The 19,496-nt window shown below is 38.6% G+C and overlaps 1 protein-coding gene across 4 annotated transcripts in view; it reads right to left on the reverse strand.

Moving 5' to 3' along the window:
• WASHC3 (WASH complex subunit 3) overlaps positions 1-19,496 on the reverse strand; it is a 46,731-nt gene that overhangs the window by 14,614 nt on the left and 12,621 nt on the right. For 2 of the 4 annotated variants that reach the window (XM_064654821.1, XM_064654822.1), the window contains exon 7: positions 16,438-18,212. In XM_064654821.1, coding sequence (XP_064510891.1) covers positions 18,128-18,212 — 85 coding nt within the window. In that variant the 3' untranslated portion in view covers positions 16,438-18,127. Of the gene's footprint in view, positions 1-3,667; positions 4,934-16,437; positions 18,213-19,496 lie in introns of those variants that run through there. The other 2 variants (XR_010430647.1, XM_064654823.1) reach the window with 2 other exon arrangements.

The raw sequence follows: 19,496 nt of genomic DNA on the forward strand, positions 1-19,496 counted from the left end.
TGGTGCAATTATGAGAGATAGAGAACCAGACTGAGCAGTGGGCTACGCAGCACTCACCCTTTCTGGATTCATTGGAGGGAAGGAGTAGAGGCTGAGGGTACTTAAATTTAGCCTAAGGAGGAAAACAAGACCTTCTAACCATGCTAGATGGCATCTGCCGTGTTTAGAAGGCTGTTTGCAAAAGGACTCATTCAACAACATCAAAATCTTGTGGAATCTTTCTACTCTGCTTGAATTTAAATTACATTCTGTTCCTGTCATGGTTATCTGCTCAATGCCTTTGAGAGATATTTGCAGAAAAAAACTACTGCTTACTAATTTTTGGCTGACAGTAAGTTATGAGGCAGGTAATCAGTGGTTACCAATACCACTTTTATCTACTGACTCCTGACGTAGTCAGTGTACACATGTTGCTGGTGAGGCTGGTCTGTGTAATTTCTGTTTTCTGTTTGTCGTCACCTGTCAAGCAGTTGAATGCATTAACTAAAATTTGTCTTCAGTTCTACAAATATGTGTGTGCTTATCATTCCCCCTATGCATGTTTGAATGACTGGCCATGAGTTCTGTGCACTGCTGTGAAACAACACATAAAAATGAGCTTCTCCTGAAAAGAATGAACTGCCTGTACTATACAATGACATAATAGTAAGGGTATCACAGAGATCGAGTTAGCTGGCACCATGTGCCCTGGGCTATTCACCTTGATGCACTGGGTTAATTAGCAGATTACAGCTGGCACTGCATCTACCATTATTTCCAATCTCTTATTCAGAGAAGGTGCTTCATGTAAATCAAGACCGATAAATAAGTATTCATGTGAGAGAAAACCCAGAGGCAAAGCTAAAAAAGGTTTTGTGCTCATTTACACTCTGCCAAAAACTACAGGCTTCACTAAAGAACTTGCTGATACCTTTGTGGCAACAGTGTTGAAATGCCCAGCTGAGTTGGCAGGTTAAGGCTTTAGCATTCATAAGGCTGCAGAAATCTTGGACAACTGTCTTTGTCAGTCCAGTCTGCATATGTGACTTCATATTTGACCTGGCTGTTGGAATAGCTTCTAAAAACATACCTTACTTCATTAGGTACCAATCAGAACTATCTAAATAAGTTCTGGACTGTGTATACAGATTCAACAATAAGGATTCCTGGATGGAAAATTTTCAAAGGTATCCTTTTTAATGGTTAATACTCCTCTTCTGATATTATTTAATTAGTAGATGTTTGTCTTGGTTTCATGACACGGTCTCCAAATGGTTTTCTCCCTTTATTTTCTTTTTTTAAAAAAGTCCTGTGTTTAAAATTACACTAGGTGAGGGTAGAAAACTAGAGAACAGATAGACAGAATCCAGTGTACATCAGATTTGATGGCAAAACCAGACTCTACAGATTTATACTGTGATTAGAGTAGATTGGGAAAAATCTTTCATGTATCTGGACCAAAACTGCTAGATCTTGTCTTCTAAAGCTATTTGGGACAGCAAGGCTTTGATATTCTTCTGGAAGAAGCCCTGGAAGGCTGCTAAGCAGATGGGCTTCAAAGCTCATGCCTTTATTTAGGAGGGCATCCTGAAGAGTACAGCTGCATTTCTCTCTTACCCAGCACATAAGCTTTCTTGCAGTCTCAGAACAGATTACATCTGTTGTGAAGGTTCATAAGGCACAGGGTGTCACGAATAGAGTAACTAATACATTCATGCAGAAAACAGATCTTCCAGTCTTGTGGCACAAGGGTGGAAGTGGCAGTGAAGAAATTCTCTCTGCTTATGATACGTGAATTCCAAGACCATTCAGTACCAAAACTTTTGTTCTTGTAGGCAATCATAAAGAAGCACGGAAAGGTAGGTGACAAACTTATGAAAATCCACACCCTTAGTCACCAGTATTTAATTACTCTAGAACAGAAATACTCTAGAATTATTATTAGAGCCAAGGAAAGTCTTCCCTTGGAATGAGAGTTTTTTGGGGTGATAACACGAGGCTACACCTCGTGAAATGAAAGAGGAAAGATGTCCTTACAGGATTCACTTTGGGCTTTTTGAGGAACAAATGGCATCAGTCTGGGCAGGAAAATTCATTCATTCTGAAAGAATACACCTAAACCCAAGAACTTTTCTGAAGAAAACCGAACTATAATCTCAGTGAACTTTGTATGATGCTGAGAATTGTTTATTTATAACAAAATGGAGAAAAAAGAGGCAGGAGCACCTATCTTGTAACATGAACTTTAAAGTGTAAAATAAATATAAAGCCAAGAAGCAGTCAGGCCCAGGAATCCAAAACAAAGTTTGTTCAAAACGTGAGCAGAGGCACAGCTGTCACAATGCTGACTTAGCATTCTTCAGGTTTCAAAGGAAAGTCAAGCCCATCAGTATTTCCATATCCAAGTAAACCCATACCTAGTCTTAGCTGCAGACATTGCTCTCATTCACACTCCTTCATCAGGACAAAAACCAGAATGTCAGTTGCCCTTAGACATAAAAAAACCCCAATGAAACCAACCAAACAACACAAGAATAATTGCATAATAATATCATATTTCTGCCTTTCATATAGAAGCCAAATTGGAGTTATAAATTGTCATAATTAAGGGTTGGACTTGATGATCTCAGAGGTCTCTTCCAACCCAGCTGATTCTGTGATTCTATGATTCTATGATTCTATGATAATTTCAATTACAGTTTGGAAAAGTGATTCCCAAGCAGAGTTTGTGGACCACTAGTCACCTACAGCAATCCTCAGAACCACAGACTGTCCAGACTCCTGACAGACAAAATCTGCAGGTTGATATCGCTTTAACTTTTTAAATTATTAAATTATAGAATATTTTTTCTCAATTCTTTTTCATAAAAGCAATTTTTTTTCTCTGCAGTCACTTCAGTATTTCACTGAGTTTGGTCCACAGCACGTTGTTTCGGAAGCACAGGTTTTTTGTCCTTACTATGTCATTGACTATTGCAAATTGCCTGCAGGAAATTTAGGAATAAGACAGGTTTTTCATGGGCTACTGATGTTTTACCTGGAGAAACAGGCTTTATTTTGCACTGTGTACATAATTTCTTTCAAAGAATGGGTGAAAGTTTACATAGTGTATTTTCAAAATATTACTATGCTGAAAGATCAGTAAATATAAAAGCTGAGAATTTGAGTAATTCGCTCCATTTAGTCTGGCCAGACTAACAGTGGCAGGAAGGATGGAACCACGCTACATTGACTTTATCTTAGTTCACCAAAACAAGGTTTCAGCTGTGGTTTTAAAGAAGCAGAAAACACGAATGGCTGGCAGCAGCAGCTAATGAGAACCAGAGCAGAGGGCAGCCCCCTGTGAGACAGACAGAGGGCTACATGGGGTTGTCTCCAGTGGGCTCCATAAATTGTGGCTGGGACAGACACCTGTGGGCTCCCAGCTGTCAGAAAGGTTCATGTCGTTTGTGAAAGCTGAGCACAAGAAGGACAAAATCCCAAAGAGGGGCCATTGTTGGACACCACAAAAAAAAAAAGACCAGTCTTCTTTACTGCTGCTCTCACCCTAACTTCAGTTCATCACTTGCATGCAAGACTGTTGTAGTACAACACTTGGCATTATTTCTCCTATAACCTCCCATTCCTGTTGCTGTTTTCAGTGTCTTGATGACAATGCTTAACTTGGTTAAGAAGCACGACTCCTTCATAAATCTCAGGTATAGCTCTATTCTCTGCAAGTTAGACCAAATGGCAGCTAAAAATCTGGCAACTCCCTGCAGTCTGCCTGCAGGAGGACTCCAACTTCTCCTGCCTTTGGTGGATTAAAATCAGTGGGAGGTAATTATTGTTATTTTTAGCAGAACACAGAGTACAGGAACCATAAACTGGCTGGAAAAGTCTGAAATGTGGAAAATCTGAAATTATACAAAGGCTTGCTTCCAGTCCTCAGTTATTATCATAAAGCAGCAAAATCTCATTCTCTTCCTATCGCTAAAGCTTTCTTATTGACTAGTCTGCCACATTTCTGCTTGCACCTCTCACCACAGGTGTCCTTGATCCAAGGTTTGTATCTGTGATTCAAACAGGAACAAAGGAATGTAAATATTTTAAATTGGAATTTGTTTAAATTGAATGTGATTTTTGAGCACTTTTGGACAGATTGCCTTTAAAAGAAGCAATACAGAAGCAAAAAAAAACAACAACAAAAAACCAAAGAACCTCCCACCTTTTAAATTTAGCTTTCTGGCCTGAGGTGGTCTTCCATCCTACTGCCCTCAGTCACCCTGTGCATTTACTCCAGTATTTGCAGCACCATTTTGAGAGTAAGCTCCTTATGATTTTGCTTAGTGGAAAACTACACGCCAGCTTTAAAACTTCTACAGTAAGTTTTTATTTATGAGTCATTTGTACCAAAACCAGACACTTTTGGAACTGAATGCTGCCCACTTAGGACATCTAAGGAAAACAAAAGTGAAAATTTAATGTTAAATCTTTTTAAAGTTCCTTACAATGATCTGACAGCAGGAAAGTCCCTGCCTCACATGATATTTAGAATTTCATATTTTGTCATATATTCACCTAACTATATTGAAACAATCAGACATGATAATTTCTATTTAGGTAGGTCTGCACTTTTGCAACAGCTTAGGCATTATTATACTTGCTCTTTTAAAACAGGTGATGGCAAGCAAATTTTTGGAGCAGTCACCCTTTGGCCACATGTACACATGTGCTGATGTAGGACAAAGGTTTTCTCAACTGGAAGTCATACTTTCTGCTCTACCCATACCTATTGGGGACCTTAAGGACATTTATCATGCTGGTCTATGTTGTTTTCTCTCTTTCTGTCTTGCCATGATGTGTATACAACCAGAGCAAGTGATGTCAAGAACGAAAAAGTTCATACCCACAACATGGTTGCATAGTCCCATTTTTATCTTGAGTCTTTCTCCCTTATGTGACAAATCATCTTCTACAAGACAAGAAAAGGAATGAATGCAATAATCAGTAGAACTTTGTCAATTAGAAATGCCTTCCAGTGTGCAATGCAATCCTTCCTTTTGCAAGCACAAGCCTTCTTTACTGCCAGGATGCTGGGGAAGTCAATAAGCAGATGTTGCAGATCTTATACTGGTGGTGTTAATAAAGACTAGAAAGACTCAATGCTTTCAAAATAGGGAAAATCACATAACACATATAATGTAACACTTCCATCCCTGACAGTGTTCAAGGCCAGGCTGGTTGGGGCTCTCAACAACCTGGTCTAGTGAAAGGTATCCCTGCCCATGGCAGAGGGGTTTGAACTAGATGATCTTTAATCAATACAAACCATTTTATGATTCTATGACTCTATGATATTTCCTATTTGCATGTTTTAAGTATGAGAAAAAGTATGGGCTGTCTTGATCATTCAGTTCCTCTTTGATAATAAAATGCTTCTGGATTAAGTATGAGTAAATCTAAAAAGCTACATATATAAAACTAATAAGAGTCTCTCCACTCCTATTTTTGAATTTAAGTCAGGATTGGGATAAAAAAGGAAGCTCAAACAACTTACAGTATAACATAAAGGGAATAAAATACATCATATCTTCATTAAAGGGATCTTAGCAGATTTACACTTGACTGACCATAAGGATTTGTAATATTCCAAAGGGATTGTGACAAAAATCATTGTTTTAAAGTTTCATACAAATCAATTATACCTCCTTCCAAGTACTTGGAAGTCTTTCAAAACCAAAAAAAAAACTGGTTAAAAAGTGTTTTTTCTGGATATTTCCATTAATCTTTCAAACATCCACTTCGTCAGATAAATTGAACTCACTGAACACAAAATATCTACACATAGATGAACATCTTTGCGTTTGTGGAATTCAAGCTACTGCCCCCATGGAGCTCAGAAGATGCAGAGTCATACTGGTAGTCTTTTTACTAGATTGCTTGTTTCGTTGTGTGTGTTGTTTTTAGGGAAAAACATGTATCTCCATGGTTCCACCTAACTAATTAGAGAAAACATGCTACCATGTGGGACTTATGTCACCCTTTCTGTGTTTAATTATTTGCTACTATATTTTTTTCTCATTAGGAATCCAAGTCACTTACCATGTTAGATGGAAAAATACAAGTATAATGACGGCTGCAACTGGGTTTTGACTCAGGAAATGCAGTTCTAACACATTGCCTCAAGTGCCTGCCTATATATTTGGAGATGGCCAAGATACACAATTTATACCATTCGGGCATTCTCCAGACATTAGAAGTGGGATAGAATTTTCTTTAATCCTAGATTTGCCCACTTTTCCACTTCACCAGCCAAAAAAATGTGTTTAGAGGATGCGTTGTAGGTGCCTGTGGCAACTGGATATATTTATCAGGGCATCTGTTGTTGCACCTTTTTACTGCTCTGTCAGAAAAATATTTCCTTTTATTACAATTGGAGTTTTCAGTTTTCTGTCAAGAAAGCCCTCCAATATTCAGAGAGCCTTTTGGTATGTATTATTAGTGCCAAAAAATAAAGTTTTACTAGACATCTTCCCAACATTTAATTTATATGCATCACTGCCTATTTTTTATTAGGTGTTATTTGGTATCTTTTCCACTCTATCCCTCCTCACACAAGAAGAAGGAGTCAACCCTTTTCTCTTAGTCTCCCCTGTACATACGTATTACAATTTTAAGCCAAAACTGGGCCTTGTGACCATTATGTGTTTTTCCCCCATAAACATGCAAGCTGTAAATTGTCAGTTTTTTTAAGCCACCTGTGCAACAGTACAATCTGAGCTTCCTCTGCAAGTGTACTGCCATTTGTGCTTTAATTTTACAGTTATGCCCTATATTTCCATAGGGAATCTCTCATTTTATTATCTCTCCTGGATAGTGGTGCAGGGCACCAACTTCCATGATTCCTGTACGTGGCAGTCTGATGCTTTTAACCTGAAGGGGAGCTCAGCAGAAAATGTTGTAGCAGAAATGGACAGGGAAATCCCTGCTGTGGCTGCTGCACAGGTCTTGTGTCCCTCTTGCTCCCACTGCTGTGGTGCCAGGCTGGGTGTTACCATGGGCACTGTCCTCACTCTGCACATGGGGAAAAATAGGGCTAACAAAGATTTTACTGAAGGTTGTAGAGTTCCGGTGGGGCTGGACCTCACTGGGAGGAGAGAGACAACTGAGGAGGCCAATCACCACTCTTGTAGTTCTTTAAAAAGATTCTCAGGTCTGATTTTCTAGCTTGGCTTCAGACTTTCCTCCACACTATGAACATGCTTGGTGATCACTGGAATGTGCAATGACTTGGTGTTTGTCTCTGGACTGGATGCTGAATTGCAAAGTCAACCTGACCTCGAACCTGACTCACCGCTACAGACTTGCCTGTGACCTGGACTTTTGGTCAAACTTGGCTCCAGTCACTGAACCCTGTCTGCTCCTCTCCCTCGGGGGCTGTGGCACTGTGCCAGTGCTGACCAGCTCTGCTTCTGCCTTGCCACCAGCCTCGTTTCCTGTCTTGCCCTCCCTCAGGGGAAGGGAACCTGCCCTTGCTGCTCCCTGGCAAAGGCTTTCTCTCTGATCTAAACAAAAGAACACTGAAGCTTCTAAAAAGTAATATTTTTTTAAAAATACAGAAAAAAAACCAACTGATTTTCTTCCCCTAGCTTTCTCAAGAAGGTATTTTGAATGAGAAGTTTCAGGAACAAATCATCCCAAGAGGGCACCTGGTCTGGAACGTTTCGCCTCAATGGCTGGAATGTGGCAGGTCTAAAAATCTGCTCTAAGTGTGTCTGAAATTTTTATAAATACTTCTGTGGCATTTTGTAAGAAATGGATGCAGGGGATGAGGAGAAACATAGAGAGAGGGGACTTGGTAAGTCAGTGAGGCATCGAGAAGGAGCTAGAGGAAGCAAAAGGAGCAGGTTAATCTTTCCTCTGCGGGAGCTCCAGTCGCTCCTATGAAAGAAACATGAACCGAAAATTGACTCGAGCTGCTGCAACCAGATGGGATTCACCACCACAGTGTAAGAGAACAGGCAGGAATTTCAAGTGGCATCTTGACCAGTCACACTCGGAGCTGATGTACTTTTGGGAAGTATGGATGAACACTCTGGTTTAGAGAGCTAAATATTATTCTTGCTATTGCCATGGGACTGTATGTGCAAATGAATGTCATTGAAAAAGGGTTCAGCAGGAATGAAAATTATGACAGCCTACAAGACAAAACACTAAGTAGGGTAGTAGAAGTGAAAAGGACTTTTAAGTCAGACTCCTGAACTTAAGCCTTTGTTTAATCTCAGTGACTGATTTAACTACAAGAAAGCCTTTGCTCATGATGTATTCTTTTATCTTTCACTAAAAAAGCTTCTGAATATTAGACACAAAATTCATAGAGAAACACTGAGAAATCCCTGGTGAGATTTCTCAGAGATGAGAAATAGCACTGGTGTTTTGTATATTTGTGGTTCAAATATAAGTTCAATATGTGACATGACATGTACATATGCCATCTTGGAAGTGAAATGGAGCTGAGAGTGCTTAAAGCAGCTGTAATTTTCCCCTCCTCACACACTAGAGAACCAAAAACTGGAAAAATCCCTCCTTGAAAAACTAAACATTTTCAAAAATACTTACTTTACTGTGTTCTGTTCAGTAAACCTTATTCGGTTTATTTTTGCTTTGTTTCCCCCCCCTCTTTCTTCCTTCCCCCTTTCACATGCAGCACAGATCATTTACAAAGAGAATTACAGGTGCCTTCTTGAGAGTAATGATCCAGGAGAAGAAGAAAGGGACAGTAGACTTAGGATGTTTTCTATTTATAAATCCTAACCAAGAGGTTTCTGTTCCCTCTCATGCAAATTTACAAAACTGTCTTGTCTTGAAAACAACAACCAAACCACAAAACCATTCTGCTACTACTTTTCCAACCTTACTATAAAATAATTCAGATACTGAATACCCTAGTGCTTTGGGGCTTGTTTATTTTTTCACTTGTGTGTTGTTAAAGAACAATTTTTGTAAGGCTGACCTAATACATCTGTGATTTCTTGTGGGACTCTTGAATGGAAGTGCTAGGGAGGAGAAAAGCTTTTATGTGGTTTTCCCTTCCCCATTTCTTCTTTCCTGATCTAGAACCATCTGATCTTGGCTTGTGCCTAAATGCAAATAAACCAAAGCTGTAATTGCGGTGTAATGGTGTCACTGACTTTACAGAAGAAGGTTTCATCACAATGTTCCCCCTTCTTCCCAAATCCCACTATAAACCAAAGAAAGAAACCACTTCAGAGCAAGGTGAGGAGAAGCCAGAAAATGGTTTGTGATGGCAGGAATTAGGGGAACTTAGTTGAAATTAGGGATAGCAATGTGTATTGCCATCACTCCATGACTTAATGAACTTCAACAAGCCTGAGTATTTTTAAAGGCCCTTGGGGCAGCAGAAAGAGAGTTTCAGATCTCTGAAAACACTGAAGTTTACTGGGGGGTTTCCATCAAATTACCAGCTGCTATGGTTAAAAACAAATCCTGTCATAATCTACTTTGTTAATTCTTTGTTTTTAAAGAAAAAGAGTAGTACTCGTAGACAAAAATCTTATGTAGGTCACTAAGGTTGCAAAAAATACTGTGTAAATGCTGTCATAAAACCAAACAAAGCAAAATTATTCTGCTGTGAATAACATGTGGTTACCATTTGTTTACAATTTAGTCCAGCTATCAAAACAAGCTAAACATTTTGCTAAATGGTTCATAGTCATTTTAGAAAGAACACAGATAAGGGGAGGCATATCCAGGATTTGCTCTTCTGGTGTCAGCAGTGCTGCTGAACCTCTGCTCCCTCTGCCTGGGCAATAGGCAAGCTACACAGGCTAATTGTATATGCTGCTCACTGTGAGCTGATCCCACTGAAGCCATCCCAACATTTTAAAAGAAAAGAAAGAAATGCAACGAATTCCCTCTTTGTTTCCTTTAATTCTTTATGGTAGAAAGAATTTAGAAAGAAGAGCTGGGTCTGGGGTTGACAACACATCGTTTTCTTAGTATTCAAATGACTTAAGATCAGCAATTGTAACTTGTCTGGAGGATAAACAAGGAAATATTTTGCACTAAAGAGCTGTTGGAAGTGATGTGCAGAGGGGGAATGTCTGGTTGCCTGTGGAGGCTGAAGAGAGGCTTGCTTCAAAGCCAAGTTTCAAATATCATCTGTTTTCACTATAACACCATGTAACAAAACAAGCCTCAGTAAAATTTTCATTTAAGTGAGGGAGAATTTAAATGTTTTGCTTTTTTTCACTGTCATTTCTTCTCTAATTCAGAAAGATGTTTGAAGGAATTTTGTTTGCTTGGATCTTAAATGTAAAGAAAGAATGTTCACTGCCCAGGAAGAGATGAAGTGTTGCAAATTGGAACTAAAAATATAAACATGTTGGGAAGTTAGGGGTGTGTATGTGAGAACGTGTATGTGTAGATGCAATTTTTTTTGTGATGTGAAAGAGCTTATATAACAAAAACTTTCAAAATCTAAGGATAAAGATTCGGTCCATGATGAAGTTAAGCATCAGTAAAAGTTTTTTTTCTCTCCCCAGTTCACTGTGTTTTCATATGTAGGCTAGACAAAAAGAGATCAAGCAAAACTATTAAGTGAAGACAGGCACTAAAGTGAATTTGCTACGCAAACCTAAAATCACAAATGCTGTCTATCTTCTAGCTAAGCTGAGGTGCATGTATTATTGGAGAAATGCATTGGTGGACAATTGCTTGCAACTGACAGATCCAAAACCTGACACAGATGAGCAAAATGACAGCTGATCCTAAGCTTCACTCTTGCGGCAGGGCCGTAAGAATCTTGGCAGGTGATTTCCGTGTGATAAGGAGGCTCCCACAACAGGGACACATCCTGAAAAATTGCTGAAGTATGGCATTCGAAATTGCATGGCTCCTACCTGAACTGATTATGTGACATCAGTTGTGGCTGTGGCTTGACTGTGTGCTCTGCGTGGGAATAAAATGGTAGTTTAGACGCCCAACAGAGACATACTAAAAGCTAACAGACACACACACAAATCATAAGCTCTTTTCAGAGAGGAAAAAGGAAGCTCTTTCAGGGGAAGGTGGGGGCTCATGGCTCCTGAAGTCAAGTTTTTGGGTCAGCAGTGCCCCCATTGTACGTCATCTGGCAAGCCCCCCCATAATGACAGCACGTCCATTACTTATCACACTGCCCGAGCAAAGGCATCTGAGAAAAAATCCAGTGCCAAATACTTGGGCAAGATTGAGCAATTCAGTCCCTGGGAGAGGTGAGATTAGCAACACAGGGAGCAGCAGCCAGCTGGGGCCTGAGGATGGGTAGCTGCATTTGGTCCTGCTGGTGGCTGAGGCTCATTGCAATGCCTGGACATCCTGTGGAGAGTAACAGCATGCATGTAATGGAGCAAAGGGATGGATGCCCAGGAGAGACAGGTCCTGGAAAAAACAGCTAGTGCAGGGTGTGCTGATATGTATGACGATATGGACACAATAATTGAAATGGAAAAAAACATCCAGAACAGGAGAAAGACAAATTTAGTTATGCAACCCACTGTTTATACAGCAAAAGGAAAGTTTGTACTCCCACCTGATTTCCTGAGGACTGCCTTACTCAACACCAGCACAGCGTGGTCCACTTGTGAGCACAATATAAATAATTCCCGAAGAGAACTGTCCTATTGTTCCTGTCCTCACTGCCAAACCTTCAGTCACCACAAAAGCATGGCATCTCTCTTGATCCAAGCTGGTCACATTTTGAAATGTTTTCTGGTAACTGAATACTTAGAGCAAGAAGTTCAGGGAAATGAACAGAATTTGATTTCCTAGGGAGCTCGAGCATGTGCCTGACTGGCTTTGATTTCTAAGATGCAAGCTCTATATTTCCTACAGCAGGGCTACAGACCACAGCCTTATGTTCATAAAAAGCTATGGGACACAACGGAAACCCTGTTTAACTGCACCTCAGATTCTAGCTGCTGATCTGACCAGTTGCCACTGGTTATAATCTCACTGGCAATGTATCAGTGTTGTGCTGTCCTGCTGATTGACACAGGGCTTGAACGAAGAAAATCCAGGTGACAATCCTATATTTGAGTCAGGGCTGTGACCAGAGGTCTAAAAGCTTCTAACTAATGAGGGGCCCTAACCTTAGGAGAAAAGCATGAATGAGAACTGAGCAGCACCCTTTTCTGGCATGGATTGTTACATTATCTCTCCTTTTTACTTAGCTATTTATTTTCATCAAACCCATAAGGACCCTGATCTTTGAGATGTCTTGCTCTCCCCAGTAGCCAAACGTGACTGAAACTAGCCAGTAGGTTCTGAAAGTTGAGGGAAAGTAAGGACAGACACATGTATAAAGTGATGGTTTTTCCTTAGTAAATCTGGCTGAAATACTTTCCTCTATTAAACTACGCAGAAGCCATCAGAGTCATCCCATAAAATGGAAATGCTCAAAAAAGAGCTTGGTTTTAAATATGGTAACAGGTCAGCTCAACAATGTTTGAAGAGCAAGGATGCCAGGAGGCTGGAAGAACCAGTAACAAAGCCTCACATTTACAACAGAGAAGGAGGCAAATACAGAAGCCAAATGTGAGGCAAGTTACAATAAGAAAAATACTAATAATAAACCCCCACCCATGATACTTTAAATGTATTCAGCTGTTTTGAAATTTTCTTCTTGACGTATGCTTTTATGCAGGCAGGCAAGCTTTTGAGATCAGTTCCCTAAACCACATCAAACACATGATAAGGCATTATGGACCTAATCCATTTTTACAAAAATACTGGCTGTCCTGTGAGGAAAAGGCAAATGATGAAACAACTGAGAAAAACACAACTCATTCTCTCTGCTTGTTCCCCTCCCTACTTCTGATCTACTTTAAAAGTAGGTGAACTGGATCTCAACATGCAAAAGTATTCCCTTTTAAAAAGCTGTTGGGAAGCATTGAAGAGAAATCAACACTCCAAGCTGTTCATCATGAACAGTTTAGTTCTTACTGGGGAAAGATTCCCCATGCCCTGGAAAATGGTCCAAACTGTGCTGTAAGAAATCACATCAGGATTATGGAATCTGTTGGGAGCACGGAATCAACTAAATGCTAGAGATCATTTGTTTGAAAGCAAAAAGGATAATAATCACAGTTCTTAGGAGAGTTATTATTTAAACTGGACCTCACAAGTTTTCTTCCACTGTCCAATTCTTCACAGCTTGTTAATTCAAGTGTACTCAAGTTCTCACCCCTACAAGTGACTTAAAGGATAAGGTTTATTAAACAGTTCATGGTAATCACCTATAAAAAGAACAGTTTGTATAAACACAAAAAATTATTCTCAGATCCCTTTCTTCTGCCCTGTATTTTCAGCACTCAGGTACATACTCTTTTCATTAAAAGACTGGTCCCAAGCTTAGCATTCACTTTACTTCAACTTCTGACTCTACAGACCAGGACAGAAGTGATAATTTCTAGTGTAAATATATTAGAACATACAAGAGCTTGAGAAGCAAAAATTATACTACCTAAATCAGGGAATACTGTTATCTATGAATTCATTCCTTCAGGGAGAGGGCACCAGTTTTGAAGTCTGAAGCAAAGAAAACCAACTGTCTGCACAGTGAATGTTTATTCAGAATTTTCCTTTCGACCCATTAACCTGAAAATGGGAAATACACTGAATGAGAAAATAATCCACTAGTTTAAGGTCAAGACACTGCCTTAATTTTTTTTTTTTAAATGCAAATAAAACTGAGTGCTTTGTGCTACATATGTTCTTACCCAATAACCTGCATTTTAATTTATGGCCATTTCAACTTGTTTCTTCAGAATGTGTATAAGTATTTGCAGACACATCCTTTGCTAAGCTTATTTCTGTCACTCATTTTTTGTATGGTATGAGGTATATTATTTTAATATTCTGCTTGGTTTCCCTCATAATGAACTAGCCCATGGAGCTCCCTTAAAATAATATTGTATTAGCAAAGTTAGACAGTCAAAACCAAAGCAGGAATATCCACAGCTTCCCAAATTAATGCAAATATTTTTGGAAGCAGTAGCAAACTTGTAATTTAGCACTGAACATCAGTCTCTGCTCACAGCTGGAGTAAAATCTTGGTGTCAGGAAAAGGGACTGCAGGAACACTGCGGTGTTTCTCACATCTCCCCTTAAAGTGCTCTACTGATTTTTACCAGAGACAGAACTGCAAAATTAAGCAAGCCACAGGCCCCAGCTAACGTGGCAGTTCCTGTTTTGCTTGTAAAGTGGCCTCAATGAAGACACCATCACATGAAGCGGCAGAATAATGCTTTGGACACTAACGCGGGCATTTGACCTGCAGGCATCTCAGACAGCAGGATGCAAAATGTTCTCAAGGGTAAGAAAATATACATCCCATTTTGCAGACAAACCCATTGGAAGACTGTTACCTCCTATCAGCTTTTGAGAGAGAAAACTGGATTCCCAGAAAGATTAAGCCTGTGATAAACTTAAGTTTCATGCTACACAACACTATGGAAAGAAAAATTGACCTGATCACATGCAACTCAAAGTTCTGATCTTAGCAATGTTCTCTTTTTCCAAGTACAGGCTATAGCTTGTTATAATTTTTTTTCACAGAATGTCAAACTATACACTTACTCACTGGTGTAAATAATACATACTGGAAAGAAAAACGAGAGAGGAAGAGACTCAGCTTGGAAAAAGAACCATCAATTTTCTTTTCAAATGTAGCTGAACAGAAGAGTTGAGAGGGAACAGATTAATGATTATAAGTGCTAAACCAGGACTTCACTATAAAGTTATTATCATGTCCAGATGTTGGTTTTGCCTTTGACAGTTTTTTGAGGTTTCACTTACGTAAATACAGATATACATCTAGTCTAAGGGCATCTACGTGCATTTAAAATGCCTGTAATGCCTTTAAGAAACTGACCTTCATGCATTCTGCACTCCTGTTCACCCTCAAAATGAGGACTATGGTGATGGGATAAAAAAGTTTGTTTAAACATTGAATATAGAATTTACTAATAGTACATAATTACTATTAACAGATGCATTCAACAGTTTTTCCAGCAACATACTGCAGTAGTTTTCATGCCTACAAATTGTAATATTGCCCCAGATGATGAGTTCAAATCCATGCAAAATTTGGGTTTATTAGATGTGTATTTACTGACATCTCTCAATGCATACTGCATCTTTTAAAAGTTCTTTGCTCTCAGAAGCTTTTAAAAATAAAAGTCTCTTAAAAAATGGACTTCTTCCCTTGAAAGTATTACGTATATCTGATTATTGTGCAGCCAAGTTGAAACACTCCCTCCATCTTCTATTCCAAAAGAGATGGCAAATAACAAGCAAGTTGGAATATTCTCTGCTTATAGTATTTAGCTTGTGGTTAAGGACTTTCCAACTTTCTGGGTTAGCACGATCTCACTAGAAAACTGCTGTAGATCAAGGAGGACTAGCACAGCTGACATAATTCAGTCTCAAACCAACCCTCCCACACTTAATAGCTCCTTGTGTCATCATGTGTCCTAAGTTGAATTTGGCTACAACTTAAGAGTAAAGGGATGTGTTCAGCAGATGACACTGGCAGGAACAGAAGAGCCTAATGTGGTCAGAGGTTCTGAAGGTAGTGTAAGCACTATGGTTGCTGATACACTGAACGTAAAAAGGGAAGGTTTTATCTTTTTTTTTCCTCTGGTTCCTCACAATTTAGACATTTGGATTTTTTCTGTGCAGTGTGCCACCACTCAACTGGGAGGTAAGACAAAGTGGCAAGATTTTTCTTAATGTTTCTGCAGATTACAAATGTTGCACTATTCCAAAGTAAAAATCTATCCGGAAAAAACCCCGAAAGTCTTAAGCAGTTAAATTCACCATGCCTACTAATGAAATTGTTATTCTGTGACATATATAATTACCAATTAATTATCCCTTATTTAACAAGTGACTGTTGGCTAGAGGCTCTCTTTTTCGTTCCTCATAAATGTACATCTGCAGTGATGTAAAAGATTTTTTTTTCCTGACTAAAATTCTTTACACAAAAAGTTTCTTCAGAATGTTAAACAACTGAAGTTATACCTCCTTAAATGTCTTTCAGTAACCTTGTTTACTTCTTTAGAAAAACAATTAACCACTATGTCTCAAGTCAACTCTTTAAACCACGCTACTTCCTTACATAGGTTCATATCAGTTTAAAAGTATTGAACATAGAGTCCTCATTAATTTCAGTCCTCCTTAAATTTGCTTGTTAGAATAGTGTTTATGGGATGATCAGTTCTCCTCTAGTTAGAGTGCCACCTTGGCTTAGGTTAAACTCCAAACCCCAATTTTCAACACTCTCTCTTTAGGGTAGCAGGTTGATGTAACTTCAGCAGGATTAGTTTTGGAGAAACATGAATTGCAGAGATTTCAGCAGAATTTTCACTATCTTGCTTAGAACAACATACAGGAATAAAATAGAATCACAACTTTGGTTTACAAAGTATAGCTTTAATTATATAGACTGCTTAAATGAGGTTTTAAATATAGATTTTAGAAAGTCACCAGTGTTTCAATACATACTTTCTGAAATAACATTATCACATTTACTTTTGAAATACTTATTGCTAATATGTTAATATCTGTCGACTTTTACCAAGTGTTAACTATAACTATTGAATATTTTTGTTTAAGTGTTCAATAATTAATCCATCACTGAAATACCATCTCTAGACATTCTCTAGTGCATATATGCTTTTGTAGGGATTCAGGTATTACTCTGATTTAGAGGTTATGGAGAGCAAAAATATGTCTGCTAGACTCAGATGTGAGCCATGTTTAAGCTACAGAAAAAAAAAAGGCAGCTAACCTACTGAAGTGGCATAAGTAACTAAGAGAGAAGGTATTGACTCAGTCATAAGGCTAACAAACTTAGATACTTAGCTTCAGTTTTAGTCTTTTCTTGGTCTCAGAAGAATGTAAAATACCAGAAAATTAATGATTGCCTGGCACACAGCATTCTGGTATAATCAAAATAATCTGGGGAATTCAAATAGATTGTGAAGAATTTAATGTGGAACAAATTATATTAAAGAAGATTCTTTAATGAAATGTCATTTTTGTCATGGCAATTTGGAGAGGAGTCTTCAGGGCCAGTCAGGCTTGAAGTGCATTTCTTTATATTGTTCCCCAATGTATACATCAAGAGGTGGCAAGGCAGTTTTATCATCATACAAGCTGAATTTTACATTCTTTGCTGAAATTATCAGCAAAGGCACCAACTTGGAGGGGATTCCTCATCCTATGGAAACTGCTTATCCAGAGCTTCTTTTGAATAAGCCCAACAGCAGCCAGAAAGTGGTTTCAACAGACCCACATGACAGTGGAGAAGTAGCGAGAATTCAGTATTCTATTAATAATCACCCAGTCCCTTGCTTTTGTCACTATCACCTTCAAACCAATCTTGAAATGTTTGTACCTTTCTACAACACTACAAGCTGAATTTGATACATAACTCTTATACAAAGTAGGAGTTTCTTTAATAACTTTGTACAGGTTCTACGGTGGCATTGAATAGCAGGATATGCTTTGAAAATAGATTCGAATTGGGTTTTAATATTTTTTCACTTGTATTTTAGTTTCTCTCAAAACAGAGTATCACTGATTTGCAATCACTATAAGATAGCTGACTTACATGTAATTCTTGTCATGTCACTGCAGATATAGTATATTGGGAAAAAAGTACAATTCATCAATGAAACAATTTCATTTTCAAAAGTTACTTTACCTGTAAGTTATGAGACAGAAAGAAGGTAACTTAGGTTAAATGTTTTACAAAGAAAATCTAAAAATGATCAGAATGCAGTTTTAGAGACTTGGAGGTTTAGAGTTGTGGAATTCTTAGAGTTCTATGAAGTAATTTCTGAAGAATCAGAAATGAATCTGAAATGATGCAGCATCAAAACTGCAAGGATCTCATGACTCATTTTAATAGTGGAAAGGTTCAGGTTGAAACATGCTGCCTGTCCAAACTTTCTGGAAGAGAAGGCAGAGCATCTTAGTTCTTAAAAACACTGTCGGATAAATCACGTCACCCATGTGACCCACGCAAAACCATTGTCTGCTAAAGCTCCAAACACGAGCACTTAACAGGGGTTTCCAAAGGCTGAAATCAGTCTCTTCAGTCACTAAACGAAGATTCACTATCAGAACTGTCTTCTGTTTTGCCATCATCTCCCCAGGCAGGCACAGGGGCATCTGGGGTCCTGCAGGCAACAAAAACATTCTATGTTGCAAATCCAGCTGAGAACACAAGCAACCTAGCATTAAAGCTAATGTGCTTTCACTACAACTGCATACACTTTATTTCCACAACATTTAACACATTAACTGTTTATGGTTCACAAACTCACACCTCAGTGGTATTGCTTCACCTACACCTGAAAGATAAACACTAGAAACTGTAACTCACTGGACATCAAAACTTTGCAGACATCAGTCTGAATGCACACCTTTGAGGTTGTTTGAAGTAATGACAGATCACTAAGAAGTGGCAAACACTTGTAGAAAGAGTTGAAAGCAGGCAGTAATGATTAATTCAATTTTTTTCAATCTTCAGAGGTTCTAGGGCTGAAAGGAACATTCTGTACACCACTGAGCAGTGTAAATAGTACATGAAAAAATAAGACAGGAAATGAACAATATTGTATCCAACTAAAACTGCAGGGATAATTTAGAGAAGCAAAAAAAGAATTACTCACAGTGGAATTTGGCTAGAACATTGGGTTAAATTTGACATGCAAGAACAGCCATGGGATTTTTATGGACTACAAATGATCAAACCTCTTGTATTTAGTTTTAAAGGGAATATTTAAAAGGGATCTTAATATCATGGCAAAACATTTGCTTGGGGAATCTACTGGAGATGGAGGGGAGAGAAGCAAGCCATCTAAAGAGTAACTAACACTACTGCCTGAAGATGCTGGCTCTCTGGAGTCTCCCTTCTAAGTATGTAATGAGTTTGACATACAAGCAAGACTGAGCCTGATGAATTCTGAAAACAAGGTAGAATATATGAAAATAATTATACTTGGGAAAGAATGATATTCAGAGAAACCAGCTTCCTGTATGACAGTTAACATCTCTTGGATAAAATACTGCATTTTAAACTGAGCTGATAATTATATTTTTCATCCTGTTCTTATTTATCTTGGGGGTTCAGAATTTCTTTTCCAACTTTAGTTCTGTTTATTATAATTTGTCTGTTGTGAATCCCTAAGGTACCTTCAAAGTGTTTCTAAACACTTTGGGTGCAAAGATGAGAAGTGTGTTAAAGAACTGTACAAGAGCCTTCTCCCTCTCCCCTGCACACCTCTAAAACAAATTAAGAAAGCATTTGCTTTCTCATGCAAATACCACTTCACAATATTATTCCTTGTTGCCGTGGTAATGACAAAACAGAAGAGCTGTGCAAAGACATGTGATCTGGAGAGAACAGTGCAAAACTCTCGTCTAATAAGAAGAGGAAGATGGCACTGAATTCCTTTAGT

This window comes from Pseudopipra pipra, chromosome 5 (genome assembly GCF_036250125.1).
Source record: "Pseudopipra pipra isolate bDixPip1 chromosome 5, bDixPip1.hap1, whole genome shotgun sequence".
Classification (NCBI taxonomy): Eukaryota; Metazoa; Chordata; class Aves; order Passeriformes; family Pipridae; genus Pseudopipra; species Pseudopipra pipra.